This window comes from Plectropomus leopardus, chromosome 24 (genome assembly GCF_008729295.1).
Source record: "Plectropomus leopardus isolate mb chromosome 24, YSFRI_Pleo_2.0, whole genome shotgun sequence".
Classification (NCBI taxonomy): domain Eukaryota; kingdom Metazoa; phylum Chordata; class Actinopteri; order Perciformes; family Serranidae; genus Plectropomus; species Plectropomus leopardus.
The window spans coordinates 98794-113887 of record NC_056486.1 but is presented as its reverse complement, the minus strand read 5'-3'; the positions used below and the strand labels follow the sequence as shown (position 1 = coordinate 113887).

General features: G+C 45.0%; 1 protein-coding gene across 1 annotated transcript; it reads left to right on the top strand.

The window, feature by feature from the left end:
* Nucleotides 1–296: 296 nt before the first annotated feature.
* On the top strand, nt 297–14386 carry LOC121962722 (xanthine dehydrogenase/oxidase-like). The gene is given in 36 exon segments (XM_042512981.1): nt 297–785; nt 1487–1544; nt 2288–2384; nt 2568–2676; nt 2926–3052; nt 3602–3663; nt 4414–4500; nt 4580–4660; nt 4811–4952; nt 5090–5182; nt 5297–5365; nt 5368–5447; nt 5978–6071; nt 6187–6296; nt 6453–6637; nt 6712–6874; nt 7135–7224; nt 7563–7732; nt 7837–7963; nt 8040–8159; nt 8256–8352; nt 8433–8557; nt 8847–8980; nt 9064–9151; nt 9291–9377; nt 9471–9662; nt 9740–9885; nt 9978–10059; nt 10141–10236; nt 11010–11213; nt 11359–11411; nt 11522–11636; nt 12503–12568; nt 12662–12850; nt 12973–13140; nt 13798–14386. Coding segments are annotated over 36 exon segments (4044 nt in total). The 5' UTR covers nt 297–698; the 3' UTR covers nt 13849–14386.
* Nucleotides 14387–15094: the final 708 nt, after the last annotated feature.

Genomic DNA, 15094 nt, shown 5'->3' with positions numbered 1-15094 from the left:
GTTCAGTTTGTCTCTGAGTCTCTGAGGACGGATCAAATTGATTGTCCTCAGTGTCTCGTGATGGACGATGGACGATCCATCGCTAAAGCAAAGAATGTGAGTCTCATTCGGAGCAGAGACTCATCACGCAGCTCGTGTTTTTATTTTACTGTCTCATCGTGTTTTTATTTTACTGTCTCGTCGTGTTTTTATTTTACTGTCTCGTCGTGTTTTTATTTTACTGTCTCATCGTGTTTTTTTATTTTACTGTCTCATCGTGTTTTTATTTTACTGTCTCGTCGTGTTTTTTATTTTTGACCTCGGCTCTGACCTTTGACCTCAAGGTCTGAGCCGAGCTGTGAATAATTAGCCTGAACCAGCGAGTGTTATCTGAGGTCAAAGGTCACCTCCTGAGTCTGATCCAATCACATCTCGTCTTTTCCCAAACACACGGCCCATCCTGAGACTCCTGAGCAGTGTTTGTGTCATGTGACTGATGTCCCCTGGTGTCTCCTGAGGACTCCTGGACGCAGACTCGGTCCTGTTTTTGGCTCGTGGTGTTTTTTGTTGTTTTCGGGGGGGGGGGCAGGGGGTCCGTGTGAGACAGCAGGTCCCTGAAGGACACACCCCTGAGCGCAGGGTCCTCCCCTGAGCGGAGACGCTCCGGATCAGTTCACACAGACAACCAGAGGACACAGAGGACAGGAGACAACAGGGACATGAGCAGGATCACAGCCGATACCGAGACCCGGCCCGGGTCCAGGTCCGGGTCCGATGAGCTCGTCTTCTTCGTCAACGGGAAAAAGGTAAAAAACTGTTTGAATTAAAATCAGCTGATTTTTAAATGCAGTTCTGTCATGATTTGATCTGTTATCTCTGAATTTAACCCTTTGACCTCTGAGCGCACAGCTGGGATTTCTGTTCCATAATTTACAAGAAATATGTAGAGTAAAGAAATTATATTAAAGAAACAGAACCGAAAATGTCTCGGGACAGGCAGAAAAAATCTACATTTCTATTCATGACGCATATTTAAAGTTCTGTCACAGAATCATTTTCTTTTTCTTTTACTTTTGACCAATTTCCTCGTAAAAGTTTGGGTCATTTCTTCCTCCGTAACTCTTTGCTTCCTCCCCTGTTTTTGTTAAAAGACAAGTCCGTCTCCTGCGGACTCAAAGGGACAAACTGAGACGTTATTATCAGCGTCTCTGATAAAACCGAATATCGAATTTAATCGTGTTTCTGTGTCGCTGCCGTCTGAAACTAACAGAAACGAGACGGAGGATTTAATCCGCAGGTCAGAAGAAAAACCAACAGAAGCAGATTTTCGTGCATCGATCAGACGATCGGATTCAAAATCGAAAAGTCAAACTTGTTTCTCTTCAGAAGAAAACGAGCCGCAGACTCTGGAAAAGTTTAATCAAAAAAGTTTTAGTTTGTTCTTTTATGAATACAGTGAAACTCAAACAGAGAATTTAATGTTTTATTTTGAAAATCTCTCCTGCAGATCGTCGAGAAAAACGTCGACCCGGAGACGACCCTGCTGACCTACCTGAGGAGGACACGTACGACACACACACACACATACAGAGTAACACACACACACACACACACACACGCAGTCACACACACACACACACACACACACACACACACACACACAGAGTAACACACACACACAGGAACACACACACACTCACACACACACACACACAGAGTCACACACACAGAGTAACACACACACACACACACACACACAGTCACACACACACACACACACACACACACACACACAGAGTAACACACACACACACAGTAACACACAGTAACACACACACACAGTAACACACACACACAGTAACACACACACACACACACACACAGTAACACACACACACACACACACACACACACACACAGAGTCACACACACACAGTAACACACACACACACAGTAACACACACACACACAGAGTCACACACACACACAGTAACACACACACACACAGTAACACACACACACACAGAGTCACACACACACACACAGTCACACACACACACACACACACACACACAGAGTCACACACACACCTCTCAGAAGAATCGTTTGAGACTCTGAATGTTGATTTTTCATCGACTGAAGTTCAGTTTGAAACATTTGGAGGTTAAATGTCTCTGAGAGACTCGACTCTGAAGACCGCCACGCATCCACGAGTTCACTGTGTGTGTGTGTGTGTGTGTGTGTGTGTGTGTGTGTGTGTGTGTCTGTGTGTCTGTGTCTGTGTCTGTGTGTCTGTGTGTGTGTTTAGTGGGTTTAACTGGAACCAAACTGGGCTGTGCTGAGGGCGGATGTGGAGCCTGCACCGTCATGCTGTCCAGATACCAAACACACACCCAGCAGCTGCTGTATCCTTCAACCAGAGAGAGTGTGTGTGTGTGTGTGTGTGTGTGTTACAGTGTGTGTTACAGTGTGTGTGTGTGTGTGTGTGTGTGTGTGTGTGTGTGTCAGCTGCAGGTCATGTGCTCCTCTCTCTCATTGCTGATTTCACGGCTCATAAAAACACAAACTGTCTTCAACTTAACGTTCAGTCATCACGCCGTCAACGCTTGCCTCGCCCCGCTCTGCTCACTGCACCTGGTCGCCGTGACGACCGTGGAGGGCATCGGCAGCGTGGCAAGAAAGCTACATCCTGTCCAGGTAAAGCTACATCCTGTCCAGGTAAAACTACATCCTGTCCAGGTAAAACTGCATCCTGTTCACATAAACTTCAGTGTCTCTTCTTAGATTTTTGATACAGTAGAGACAATTCTGTCTCCTAGGTGTCCTTGCAGAGACAATTCTGTCTCCTGTGTTTGACGTGTCACATCTGTGACCTCAGCAGCTGATTGGTCAGAGTCCTCTGTGTGTTTTCATTGGTCAAATGTGTTTGATGTTTCTCGTGTTCAGGAGCGAATCGCGCGAGCTCACGGTTCTCAGTGTGGGTTCTGCACTCCGGGGATCGTCATGTCCATGTACGCTCTGCTGAGGAACAACCCCGCGCCCACCATGGCCCACGTGGAGGAGGCCTTTCAAGGTGCCGTCAGCTCTGTTATCCACAGTGTATCGAACAGGGACACAAACACCCAAAAAACAAACAAACACCCAAAAAAACAAACACCCGAAAAAACAAACACCCAAAAAAAAACAAACACCCAAAAAAAACCAAACACCCAAAAACAAACAAACACCCAAAAAACAAACAAACCCAAAAACAAACAAACACCCAAAAAAAAACACCCAAAAAACAAACAAACAAACACCCAAAAAACAAACACAAACACCCAAAAAACAAACACCCCAAAAAAAAAACAAACACCCAAAAAAAAAACAAACACCCAAAAACAAACACCCAAAAAACAAACACCCAAAAAACAAACACACCAAAAAAAAACAAACACCCAAAAAAACAAACAAACACAAACACCCAAAAAACAAACAAACAAACAAACACCCAAAAAACAAACAAACACCCAAAAAAACAAACAAACACAAACACCCAAAAACAAACAAACACACATGAAATTCATTATGAAATACTTGTGTTAAATATTACAGAAAAACTAAGAGAATTATTATTTTTCAGGAAATCTGTGTCGTTGCACCGGATACAGACCAATCCTGGAGGGATACAAGACTTTCACTGTGGTGAGACGGTCACGCGTTCACCTGGAAACACACAATAACACACACAGTGTTACACCTTTAAAGGCTTTTTGACCCACCTGAGTGACTTTGCAAGAAATGTCCCACAAATTATAAAAAAATTAGTAGTAACAAGACAAGAAAATGACCTAAAAACGGGTTTTAAAAAAGAGGGGGGAGATAATTAGAAAATTATCCCCAAAATAGGGAAAATGTCCACAAAATGACATTTTAATTTATAAAATTTTTATATTATAATCGTTACAGAAAACGCCATTAATATTAATAATTAATAATAATAATTATTAATATATAAAAAATAAATACATTATTATTATTATTTATTTATTAGCTAATTTTTCTTTTCTTTTTAATTTATTTGTTTTTACAAATGTCTGCAAAACCTGATTACAAATAGTCTTGCTGCTTTGTTAGTTATGGAAGTAAAAAGAGGACAAAATAACTCAGTCTTTGTGATCCAGAAAGAGAGAAAGCAAACCCATGATGCACCAGCGAATTCTGACATATTTTCAAATGTGCAATTATGAGAATTTTTTTTCCCCTTGCTCTTTTTTAAATTAATGATCTAAATCTAAATATTTATAGCAGTTTATGGAATATATTTTTACAAGTGTTGGCAGTTTGCTCAGCAGTCAAAGGGTTAAATATTTATAGAAGGTTTCTGAACGCACCACAAGAAAAGCGATGTTTTGTCTCTGATGTGATGCTGACATAATTCAGTGTTTTCTCCAGGAGGGCGGGTGTTGCGGGGGACGGGGGCGGGACAACGGCTGCTGTTTGACCAACGGAGGCGGAGCTAAGGAAAGCTCTGAGGAAGACGTGAGTCAGTTTTTACTTCTTGTTGTTTGAAGCAGTGAGCGTGTGAATGTTTCTGACTTAAAACTGTGTTTCTGTGCAGGAATCAACGTCTTTATTTAACGCTGCTGACTTCGCGCCCTTTGACCCCACACAGGAAACCATCTTCCCTCCCGAACTCGTGGTAAACAAATAAACAAACAAACAAAACATCAACTCACAACACGTGACAGCGGGTTTAAATCCCAAAGTTAGGACATCAAAGACCGTTCAGCCGTCCAACATAAAGCAGGACGTCATCAGGACAATTGTTGTCTTTCCTTCATCCATGTAGTCCCTCACTAAATGTCAGAGGTCCTCGCTGTGTTTCCATGGTGACAGAGTGACGTGGCTGCAGCCCGCCAGTCTGGATGAGTTTCTGCGTCTGAAATGGGAACATCCGGACGCCCGGGTGGTGGTGGGGAACACTGAAGTGGGTCAGTCTGTCTCTCAAAACACAGACATATGTTCATATATGTTCATGTATGTTCATATATGTTCATATATGTTCACACGTTCCCTCACTGTGTGTGTGTGTGTGTGTGTGTGTGTGTGTGTGTGTGTGTGTGTTCAGGTATTGAGGTGAAGTTTAAGAACATGCTGTACCCGCTGATCCTCGCGCCGACCTTCATCCCTGAACTGAACTCAGTGACGTACACTGAGGACGGTACAGTACTTACACTCACTCTACTGTGTACTAATACTTCAACGACTGCCCATATTACTGTGTACTAATATTGATGTCGGGTGCCTGTGAACACGTCTTGCTGCGTGTGTTCAGGCGTGTCGTTCGGCGCGGCGTGCACACTCAGCAATGTGGGGACGGTGCTTAAACAGGCGGTGGAGACTCTTCTCCTCATCAGACCCAAGTCTTCCTCGCCGTTCTGGAACAGCTGCGCTGGTTTGCTGGAACGCAGATACGCAACGTGGCGGTGAGTCGCGCTTTTTATTCTCTGTGAGCCTGAGATTTAATGATCACGTTCACACGGAGTCGGTGGTGGGTAGTTCAGGGGGAGCAAAGTACTTCAGCGAAAAACATCTGATGACGAGTACAAACACACTGCAGTACTTATACACAGTAAAACACACAAACACAGAGTCAGTGTTCAGTAAAGTGGAGCAGTGTGAACAGCGTTCAGTAAAGTGGAGCAGTGGGAAAAGTGTGCGTGTGAATGAAAAAAAACACAGATCTGTTCAGATGTGTGAAGAAATCACTGACTGCTGATATTTATACTCTGCTCTGATATAAATCACCTTAGACAATATTTCACAACTCTGTTGTGTAACATTTGATATATCATCATTTTATATTTCATACATTATTTATATATGTAATATTTCATACATTATATATAATATTTATTGAGTCATACATTATATATAATATGTAATATTTCACACATTATATATATAATATATAACGTTTTATACATTATCTGTTGTTGTGTTTTTGTGTTTTCAGGCAATTGGTGGAAACATCATGACGGCGAGTCCCATCTCAGACCTGAACCCTGTTTTTATGGCGGCCGACTGTAAACTCACACTGAGGGACAAAGGTAAAAACCTCTGACCTGACCTTTGACCTCTGACCCTGCGCTTTGGCTTACCTTTGACCTCTGACCCTGCGCTTTGTCTGACCTTTGACCTCTGACCCTGCTCTGTGTGTGTCAGACGGGACTCGAGTGGTTCGGATGGACGACGATTTCTTCACGGGTTACAGGAAGACGACTCTGCACCCACAGGAGGTCCTGATGTCCATCCAGATCCCCTACAGCAAGAAGGTAGATCCACCATTGCGCCTGCAACTACCTGTGTCACTTAGCAACTGTTACCCAGCAACCAGCCACCTCTGTCACCTAGCAGCCTCTCTCAGTCAGGGTCAGGACTGATTGTGGTCTGACCTTCACGGCGATGTGGTTTTTTTTCTCCCTCTTTAGTCTCAGTTCGTCTCCGCTTTCAAACAGTCTCCTCGTCGGGAGGATGACATCAGCATCGTCACGGCGGCAATGAGCGTCACCTTTGCTCCGGGCACTGCCATTGTTCAGGACTTGAGGCTGAGCTACGGCGGTATGGCGGCCACCACGGTGCTGGCGAAGAAGACGGCGCACAGGCTGCTGGGAAGGTAATGGACAGACAGTGAGACTCTGAGGACGTTTTGGACATGTGTCTGATGATGTAACTGTGTAATGTCATCAGGCGCTGGGGGGAGGAGCTTCTGAAGGAGGCCTGCTCCTCATTGGCCAAAGAGATGACCCTCGACCCTTCTGCGCCGGGTGGCATGGTGACGTACCGGCGGACTTTGGCCCTGAGCCTCTTCTACAAGTTCTACCTGACGACGCTGACCAATCTCAGACAGCAGGTGTGAACACGTCTGTGTCGTCTGTATTTACTCAATGTACATTTTTATTTGATTTTTTTTTATAATCATGTCATATATCATCAGAGAGCAGGTCTGAAACTGCTCCTTTATTTATTAAATATACATTCAGATTTTATGTTTTTTAATTTTATTAATATATCATTAAAAATAAGGTCAGAAACTCATTTTATATTTATTCAATAAGAATTTATATCTAATATTTTGTAATACACTGAACTTTTTTGTCTCGTCTCTGTCAGGGTGTGGACGTGGACGTGGTGGGGACAGACTGTCTCAGCGCCACACAGATTTACCGTGCAGAGACTCCGTCCAGCATTCAGATCTACCAGGTTCACAAACACCACGAAGCAGTCACACGAAATCTTTAAGCGTTCATGGACAATAATAAAAATAATTAAAAAAAAAAAAAATAATAATAATAATAGTAATAATAATAATAATAATAATAATAACAGTGATAATAATAATGAGAATGTTTGGACAGGTGAGGTGTTCAGTGTCCAGGTGTGATTTCACACAGTCATTTACTACACAGAGACGCTGAACGACTTCATGCTGAAATCTGATGAGTCTGTGTGAATGCTTCATATTCAGTGTGACTTAAACCTGCTCCAATCAACAAAATCAATAAAACAAATACATTCACACCATCTTACCTGTCCTCCAGGTGGTGCCCGAGGGGCGGGGCCAGGATGATGTTGTGGGCTGTCCCATGATGCACCTGTCCGCTCTGAAGCAGGCGACGGGAGAGGCCGTTTATTGCGACGACATCCCGCGATACGAAAATGAGCTCTACCTATCGCTCGTCACCAGCAGCAAAGCACACGCCCGCATCCTGTAAGAGACACACACACACACACACACACACACACACCTGTGTAGTGTGACTCAGTGTGTGTGTGGTGTGACTCAGGTGTGTGACTCAGGTGTGTGTGTTTCAGCTCTATAGATTCCTCAGAGGCGGAGCGTTTACCTGGAGTTGTCGGTTGTGTGTTTGCCACCGACCTCCCTGGCAGTAATGCCACTGGACCTGTCCAGTACGACGAGACCGTCCTCGCCGACGGCCAGGTATGTTTTCGTTATTTGGAGCAATCAGACTACTCCAGGTGTCTCGACAGGTGATGACGTTTCATCTGTTCTGTAGGTGACGTGTGTGGGTCACATCATCGGCGCCGTGGTTGCCGACACGCAACTGCACGCTCAGAGAGCCGCCAGAGCTGTCAAGATCGAGTACGAAGAGCTGCCCCCGCTCGTGACCATCCAGGTGAGACCAGACACACCTAGACAGGTTGAGAAGTGAGTCATTAAAATGTTCAAATCGACTCTGCTGTGAAAATGAATGTATTGGTTCGTTTGACAGGAAGCCATTGCCGCCCAGTCCTTCTATCAGCCAATCAGAACCATCCAGAGCGGAGACCTGGAGGCGGGCTTTAAACAGGCCGACCATATCCTGGAGGGTAGGACCGCACCCTGACTCCAGCTGATCAGGTATTGATTATTGATGATAATTCTCAGTTATCGACTGATTATCCTCCAGGTGAGATGCACATCGGTGGTCAGGAACATTTCTACCTGGAGACAAATGTGACGCTGGCTGTCCCCCGAGGAGAAGACGGAGAGATGGAGCTGTTTGTTTCTACCCAGTCCGCCTCCAAAACACAGGTAACTGCACTCTAACACACAGGTAACTGTACTCTGACACACAGGTAACTGCACTTTAACACACAGGTAACTGTATTCTGACACATAGGTAACTTTATTCTAACACACAGGTAACTGCACTCTAACACACAGGTAACTGCACTATAACACACAGGTAGCTGTACTCTAACACAAACTGTAGAATATATTTATTTGAGAATACAATCGGCTGAAGTTGTAATTCAGACGTTAGATTAATAGCAAGGTGAACGTGTTGTTGAATGACGGTCTGCATCTCTGTCGGTGTCAGTCTCTGGTGGCGAAGGCATTGGGCGTCCCCGCCAACAGGGTGGTGGTCCGTGTGAAGAGGATGGGTGGCGGCTTCGGGGGGAAGGAGAGCCGGTCTACCGTTCTGTCCACTGTGCTCGCTGTGGCTGCAAACAAGTACGTCTGATGATCCTTTTTAGTCTCTTATTTTGAAATCAGAATGTAAGGCTAATGTAAGGTTTTGTGTTTTATTGTGGCAGGCTGAAGAGACCTGTGAGGTGCATGTTGGACAGAGATGAGGACATGTTGGTCACTGGAGGACGACACCCCTTCTATGGGAAATACAAAGTAGGAGGACACCCTCTGCTGGGACGTTCAGCACGATGCTTTACCCCCCACGACTGATTAGTTACAGCAGTTATTACTAATCACTTCTTCTTCCTCTTCCTCCTCTTCTTCCTCTTCCTCTTCTTTTTCCGATCTCTAGGTGGGCTTTCTGAGCAGCGGTAAGGTCGTGGCGTTGGACGTGTCATACTACAGTAACGTGGGGAACTCGTTGGACCTCTCTCTGTCGGTGAGTGCTGTCAGACGTTGTTCTGCGGCTGATGGTGTGCTGATGGTGTTCTGATGGCGTTCTGATGTTTCCCTGTATGTACGTCCGTTGAAGGTCATGGAGCGCGCTCTGTTCCACATGGAGAACTCGTACAGCGTGGCGAACGTGCGCGGCCGCGGTTTCCTGTGCCGCACCAACCTGCCGTCCAACACGGCGTTCCGAGGCTTCGGGGGGCCTCAGGGCATGATGGTGGCTGAGAGCTGGATGGCGGACGTGGCTCAGAGCGTCGGGAGGCCGGCAGAGGAGGTACGTAGGTCAGAGGTCGTGAACAGCTGAACTCTGGTGGTTGAGCAGCATCAAATCCGAGACTCCATCCTCTGCAGGTCCGCCGGTTGAACCTGTACATGGAAGCAGAGTCGACGCCCTACAACCAGGTCCTGGGTCAGTTCACCCTGGACCGCTGCTGGGACGAGTGTCTGTCCCGCTCTGTATACCAGCAGCGCCGCGCCGCCGTCGACCTCTACAACAGGTAGTTTCTGAGACGTTGCAGAGTTTTTGAGCGGTGAAAACAGCTGCGGCTGAAGACCTGAAGCTCCACCTCTGTTTGTTTGTCCCTGTCAGACAGAACAGGTGGACCAAACGAGGCCTCGCCATCATCCCCACCAAGTTCGGCATCAGCTTCACCGCCGTCTTCCTCAACCAGGTCTGACCCGGCAGCACTCACACCGTCCACGGCTGAAGGTTTTAGAAACATTTTTTTGTGACATCCCGTCTGTGTCCTCAGGCTGGAGCTCTGGTTCATATCTACACCGACGGCTCTGTCCTGCTGACCCACGGGGGGACGGAGATGGGACAAGGACTCCACACCAAGATGGTCCAGGTACCCGAGCTCCGCAGACTTGAGGCTGCTCTGTGAAACATTTTCAGCTCATTAGTTTGACCTTTTCCCAAACTGTGAAGCCAAACTGTGATTTTTCTCATTTTCCTTCAGCCGTTGGTTTCAGTGTGTTTCAGTCTAAAAACCTCCATCCATGTCTGAGAGAGAAACTGCAGCTTCAGACGATCCAGTGCGCTCGATGTTTGACTCTGGAGGGTCAGCAGGGCCCAGAATCTACTAAAATCTACAGTCACACCTAACAGGAGGGAATATTTAACTAAAGTTGTGTGATTAATAATAATAATATTAATAACAATAGTTATAATAATAATGATTATAAACTTTTATACAAGAAATGCAGCTCAAAGTGCTTCACAATAAAAACAGTCCAGTGAGGCAATTTAGCATAAAAGGACACTTAAAAACAGTTTAAGACAATTATTAAAAATAAAATCATAAAATCATGAAACATAAAATCAATACAGGTGAAACATTTTAAAAGAAGTGCAGCAGTCACCATCAGAAATCTGTTATTGATCCTCGGGGGTTAAACTGTGTTGGTCCAGTGAGACTCTCAGGAGGTTTTCCTGAGAGCAGCTGATGTGAAAACTCTGAGCGTGTTAACCCTGAGAGGAGGAAACGCCGTCATCTGTTACCATGGTAACTGACTCTGAGTAAGTTACCACCAAACTCTGTGTGTGTGTGTGTGTGTGTGTGTGTGTGTGTGTGTGTGTGTGTGTGTGTGTGTGTGTGTGTGTGTGTGTGTGTGTCTCCAGGTGGCCAGCAGGGTTCTGGGTGTCCCCTGTTCAAAGATCCACATCTCAGAGACCAGCACCAGCACGGTCCCCAACACCAGCCCCACTGCCGCCTCCGCCTCCTCCGACCTCAACGGAGCCGCCGTGCAGAACGCCTGCGAGGTCCTCGCCAACCGTCTGCAGCCGTACAGGATCAAGAACCCCAAAGGATCATGGGAGGACTGGGTGAGCAGGAGCATAATGGGACTTTCTTCTTGCGGTCATAGATTTCTACTGTTTGTCCACTGTGTCCATCAGAAGTCCATGTCCCGCTGTCTTCACTCACTCAGCTGTGGACGTCTTACTCAGGACGTGTCTGTCTGTGTTTCAGGTCAAAGCAGCGTACCTGGACAGAGTCAACCTCAGTGCCAACGGCTTCTACAGGTGAGTCACTGAGAGAGTCAAAGTCCAGGACAGAGCCAGAGGACGCCGTCTCACTGTCTCCTGCTGTCTCTCAGAGGACAAAGTCTCACTGTCTCGCTCTTGTCTCTCAGGACTCCAGATCTGGGTTATGACTTTGAGTCAAACTCGGGCCGAGCGTTCCACTACTTCAGCTACGGCGTGGCGTGCTCGGAGGTGGAGATCGACTGTCTGACCGGAGCTCACCAGGTGCCGACTTTAGACGACTCAACCAGAGTTCAGTGTCCATTTAGAGTTTAACCCTTTAAAACTTGAGCAAATTAGCAACAAAAAAAGAAGAAAAGGAAAAAAGAAAACAAGCAAGGAAATTAACTGTAAAAAAGTAAAAATAATTATAAAAGTAGTAACAGTTTTAGAAATATTATTAAAATAATTAGAACTAGTTTTCCAAACACTGTTGCTTTTTATAATGTCCTAATAATTATCTCCCCTAATGTCTTTTTTTTCACAGATTTTTGCATTTCGCATGACATTTTTTGCCAAATTGCTGATTGCTTTTTCCCATGTTTTTAAAAGAAATCAAACCGGTTAGTTCGTGTTTCAGAGCTTGTGGAAGGCGTCTCAATGCAGCATGAGAAAACTGTCCTTCCAGGTTTCAAAGGGTTAAATTGTTTTAAACAAACTATTAATGAAGGTGTCCCACAGGGATCAATATTAGGCCCCCCGTTTTTAACAGATTTCATTTTCAGGTTTTCGTCTCCACATATTCTCATTTACTGTTTGAGGCAGAAACGGCTCCTGCTGCAGGGCCCCTGAGGGGCCACGCTCTGTTTTTTAGCATTGCAACATAACACAGGACGTGCTGTGTGAGTGTGAACAGCAGAAAATGGGCACGTTACCCAGAGGCACCATCGAGGGTTAAGATTATAAAATCAGTGAGGTTATTCCAAAAAAAAGAATAAAATGAGCAGTTTTTACCAAGAGTTTCCCAATAAAGGTGTGATTTTTATTATCGATACGTACTCATCCAGTTCATCTTCAACTTTTCAACAACATGTTCCTGAACTGACGACTGTGTTCTGTTTCATCTTGAGCTGAACGTGTTTGTTCTGCAGAACCTGAGCACCACCATCGTGATGGACGTCGGCTGCAGCCTCAACCCTGCCATCGACATCGGACAGGTCCGTCCGTCCGTCCGTCAAACACTCATTCAGAAATCCGCTGAGTTAAAGACCGTCTTGATGTCAAAGTGTCCTCCCTGTCTGTCCCTGCAGGTGGAGGGGGCCTTCATGCAGGGCCTGGGTCTCTTCACCCTGGAGGAGCTTCATTACTCCCCACAGGGCGTCCTCCTCACTCGAGGTCCTGGTTCCTATAAGATCCCGGCTTTCGGTGATATTCCCGCCAAACTCACCGTCTCGCTGCTCCGCGACGCGCCAAACGACAAGGCCATCTTCGCCTCCAAGGTAGCGCTCCTCACACGCCCCGGGATGTTTTGAACATCCTGCCACAGTGAAGGTGTACTTATTTATTTGTTTATTGTTAGTATTTTTTATTTATATTTTATTCTTTGCGTTTTTCTCTGCAGGCTGTCGGCGAGCCTCCTCTCTTTCTTGCATCCTCGGTTTTCTTCGCAATCAAAGACGCCATCGTGGCCGCCCGGGCGGAGTCAGGCGTCAGCGGTCCCTTCAGACTGGACAGCCCCGCCTCCGCCGAGAGGATCCGCAACGCCTGCACGGACCAATTCACCAAACTGGTACGAACACTCGAACAGAATTAGCATCGTGCTCTTATCTACTTTTACTCCATTATCAGCTTTAATGACTGACCACTTCCTGTGTCTGGACTTATTTTAGTTTGGTTTGCCTGTTTTTATTGATTGATCCTGATTTAATGTTGATTTGTGTTTTGACTGTGATAATAACTGATCCCAAAGAAATCATAAATAAATGACACCAGTTAAGCTTCATGACACCAAACTGGGAAAACTATCACTCATCATCATCATTTTCACTGTTAATATATATATATAATTATTGTTATAATTATCATTATCACCATTATTAACATTATCACTGTCTTTATCATTATCACAACCACTATTATTATCAATATAATTATTATCATAATTATAATTAGCATTATCATCATAATTAACATTATCACTATTGCAGTCGTTATCACTGTCACTGTGACATTATCACTATTGTTATGACTCCCATTCTCATTATCACTGTGACATTATCATTATCATTAGCACAGTTATTATCACTATCGTTGTGATTGTCACTTTAACCCTTTGTTGCTCCTGGTCTGGTGAGTGCTGGGAGAACTCTGCTGAACTGGTTCATGTTTAAAACCAGTGAACAGGATGGAAACAGGTGCAAAGCCGCTGACTGTTTTTCTGTTTCAGTGTCCTCCTGCAGAACCTGGAACCTTCACCCCCTGGTCTGTCCAGGTCTAGGACTGGACGACACGTCCACAGTTGGAGAATCTGTTCGCCGACAAAACTACACAAACAAAATAAGAACGTTTTTCTCCGTGCACAGTTCAGTCCCCGATTGTCCTTCGCTGCCGAATCAGGACCTCAGAGACAGCTCCAGGTGTGTCCACATGGTGGTCTCCATGGTGATGGGCAGCACTTCAGCATTTATTCATCAATGACACACCTGTCTTTGTTTCTATGACAACATCCTGAGATCAGCATTAGCTCCTCTGTCTCTGTCAACTTCAACTTTTTATTTGTCCCCAAAGGGCAATTGGTTTTGCAGCAAGGCATAAAAGGACATCGAAAAAGTACAAAAGACAAAGACGAGGTAACAGACGCTGAAGATAGCAGCACTCGAGACACAACAGTGATCCCTGACTGACGACCCTAGTCGCTACATTACACACAACAATCAGGTGCTGAGTCAACATGAAATTCAAACATGTCACTGATAATTATCACCAATGATAAAAGTCGTCGTGAACAACATCAGCGGCTGAACGTCAGCGGCTGAACGTCAGCACGCCAGCGGCTGAACGTCAGCAGCTAAAAAGTTCACTGATGTTTGTAATTCGAAGTGCTCTGAGTGGCCTGTAGGAAACCTGTAGCGCTCTGAGACCAGTAGTGCTCTCCTCATGGGGACATTTGGACAAAGACGCTAACAGGCAGCATTTGCTCTTCCATCAATACATTTCAGAATAAACGCTCAGAGAATAAACTCTGGTTTGATTTAGTGATTCCTGCCCAGTACTCAGACTAAACAGTGACTGTTGTGTTTCTAAGATTATTGATCTGTATCAATCAAATGAACTTTTAGAGGACATTTGGGTGGACATTATTTCTGCTGAAGACAGTTTGGAGAGTTTCTCTGATGACAGAAAATATCCTTTTGTTCAGTCTGACCTCTCGTTACGAACACAGATGGTTTCCGGGTTTTCAGCCGCAGCTCACTGGATGTTTCCGAATCCACATCTTTAAAAACTGTCTCTGGGCTGTGACTGTCACGAAACCTGCCGGCGCTTCTAAAATTTTAGAACATTTTCAGAATTTAAGGAAAGTTGTAAAATTTTAGGACATTTCTCAGAATTTAAGACATTTCTAACTTTTTGGGACATTTTTAGTATTTTTGGACATTTTTAGGATTTTAGGACCTTTCTTAGCTTTTTGGACATTTTTAGGGCTTTTGGATGTTTTTATTTTATTTTAGGACATTTCTAGGATT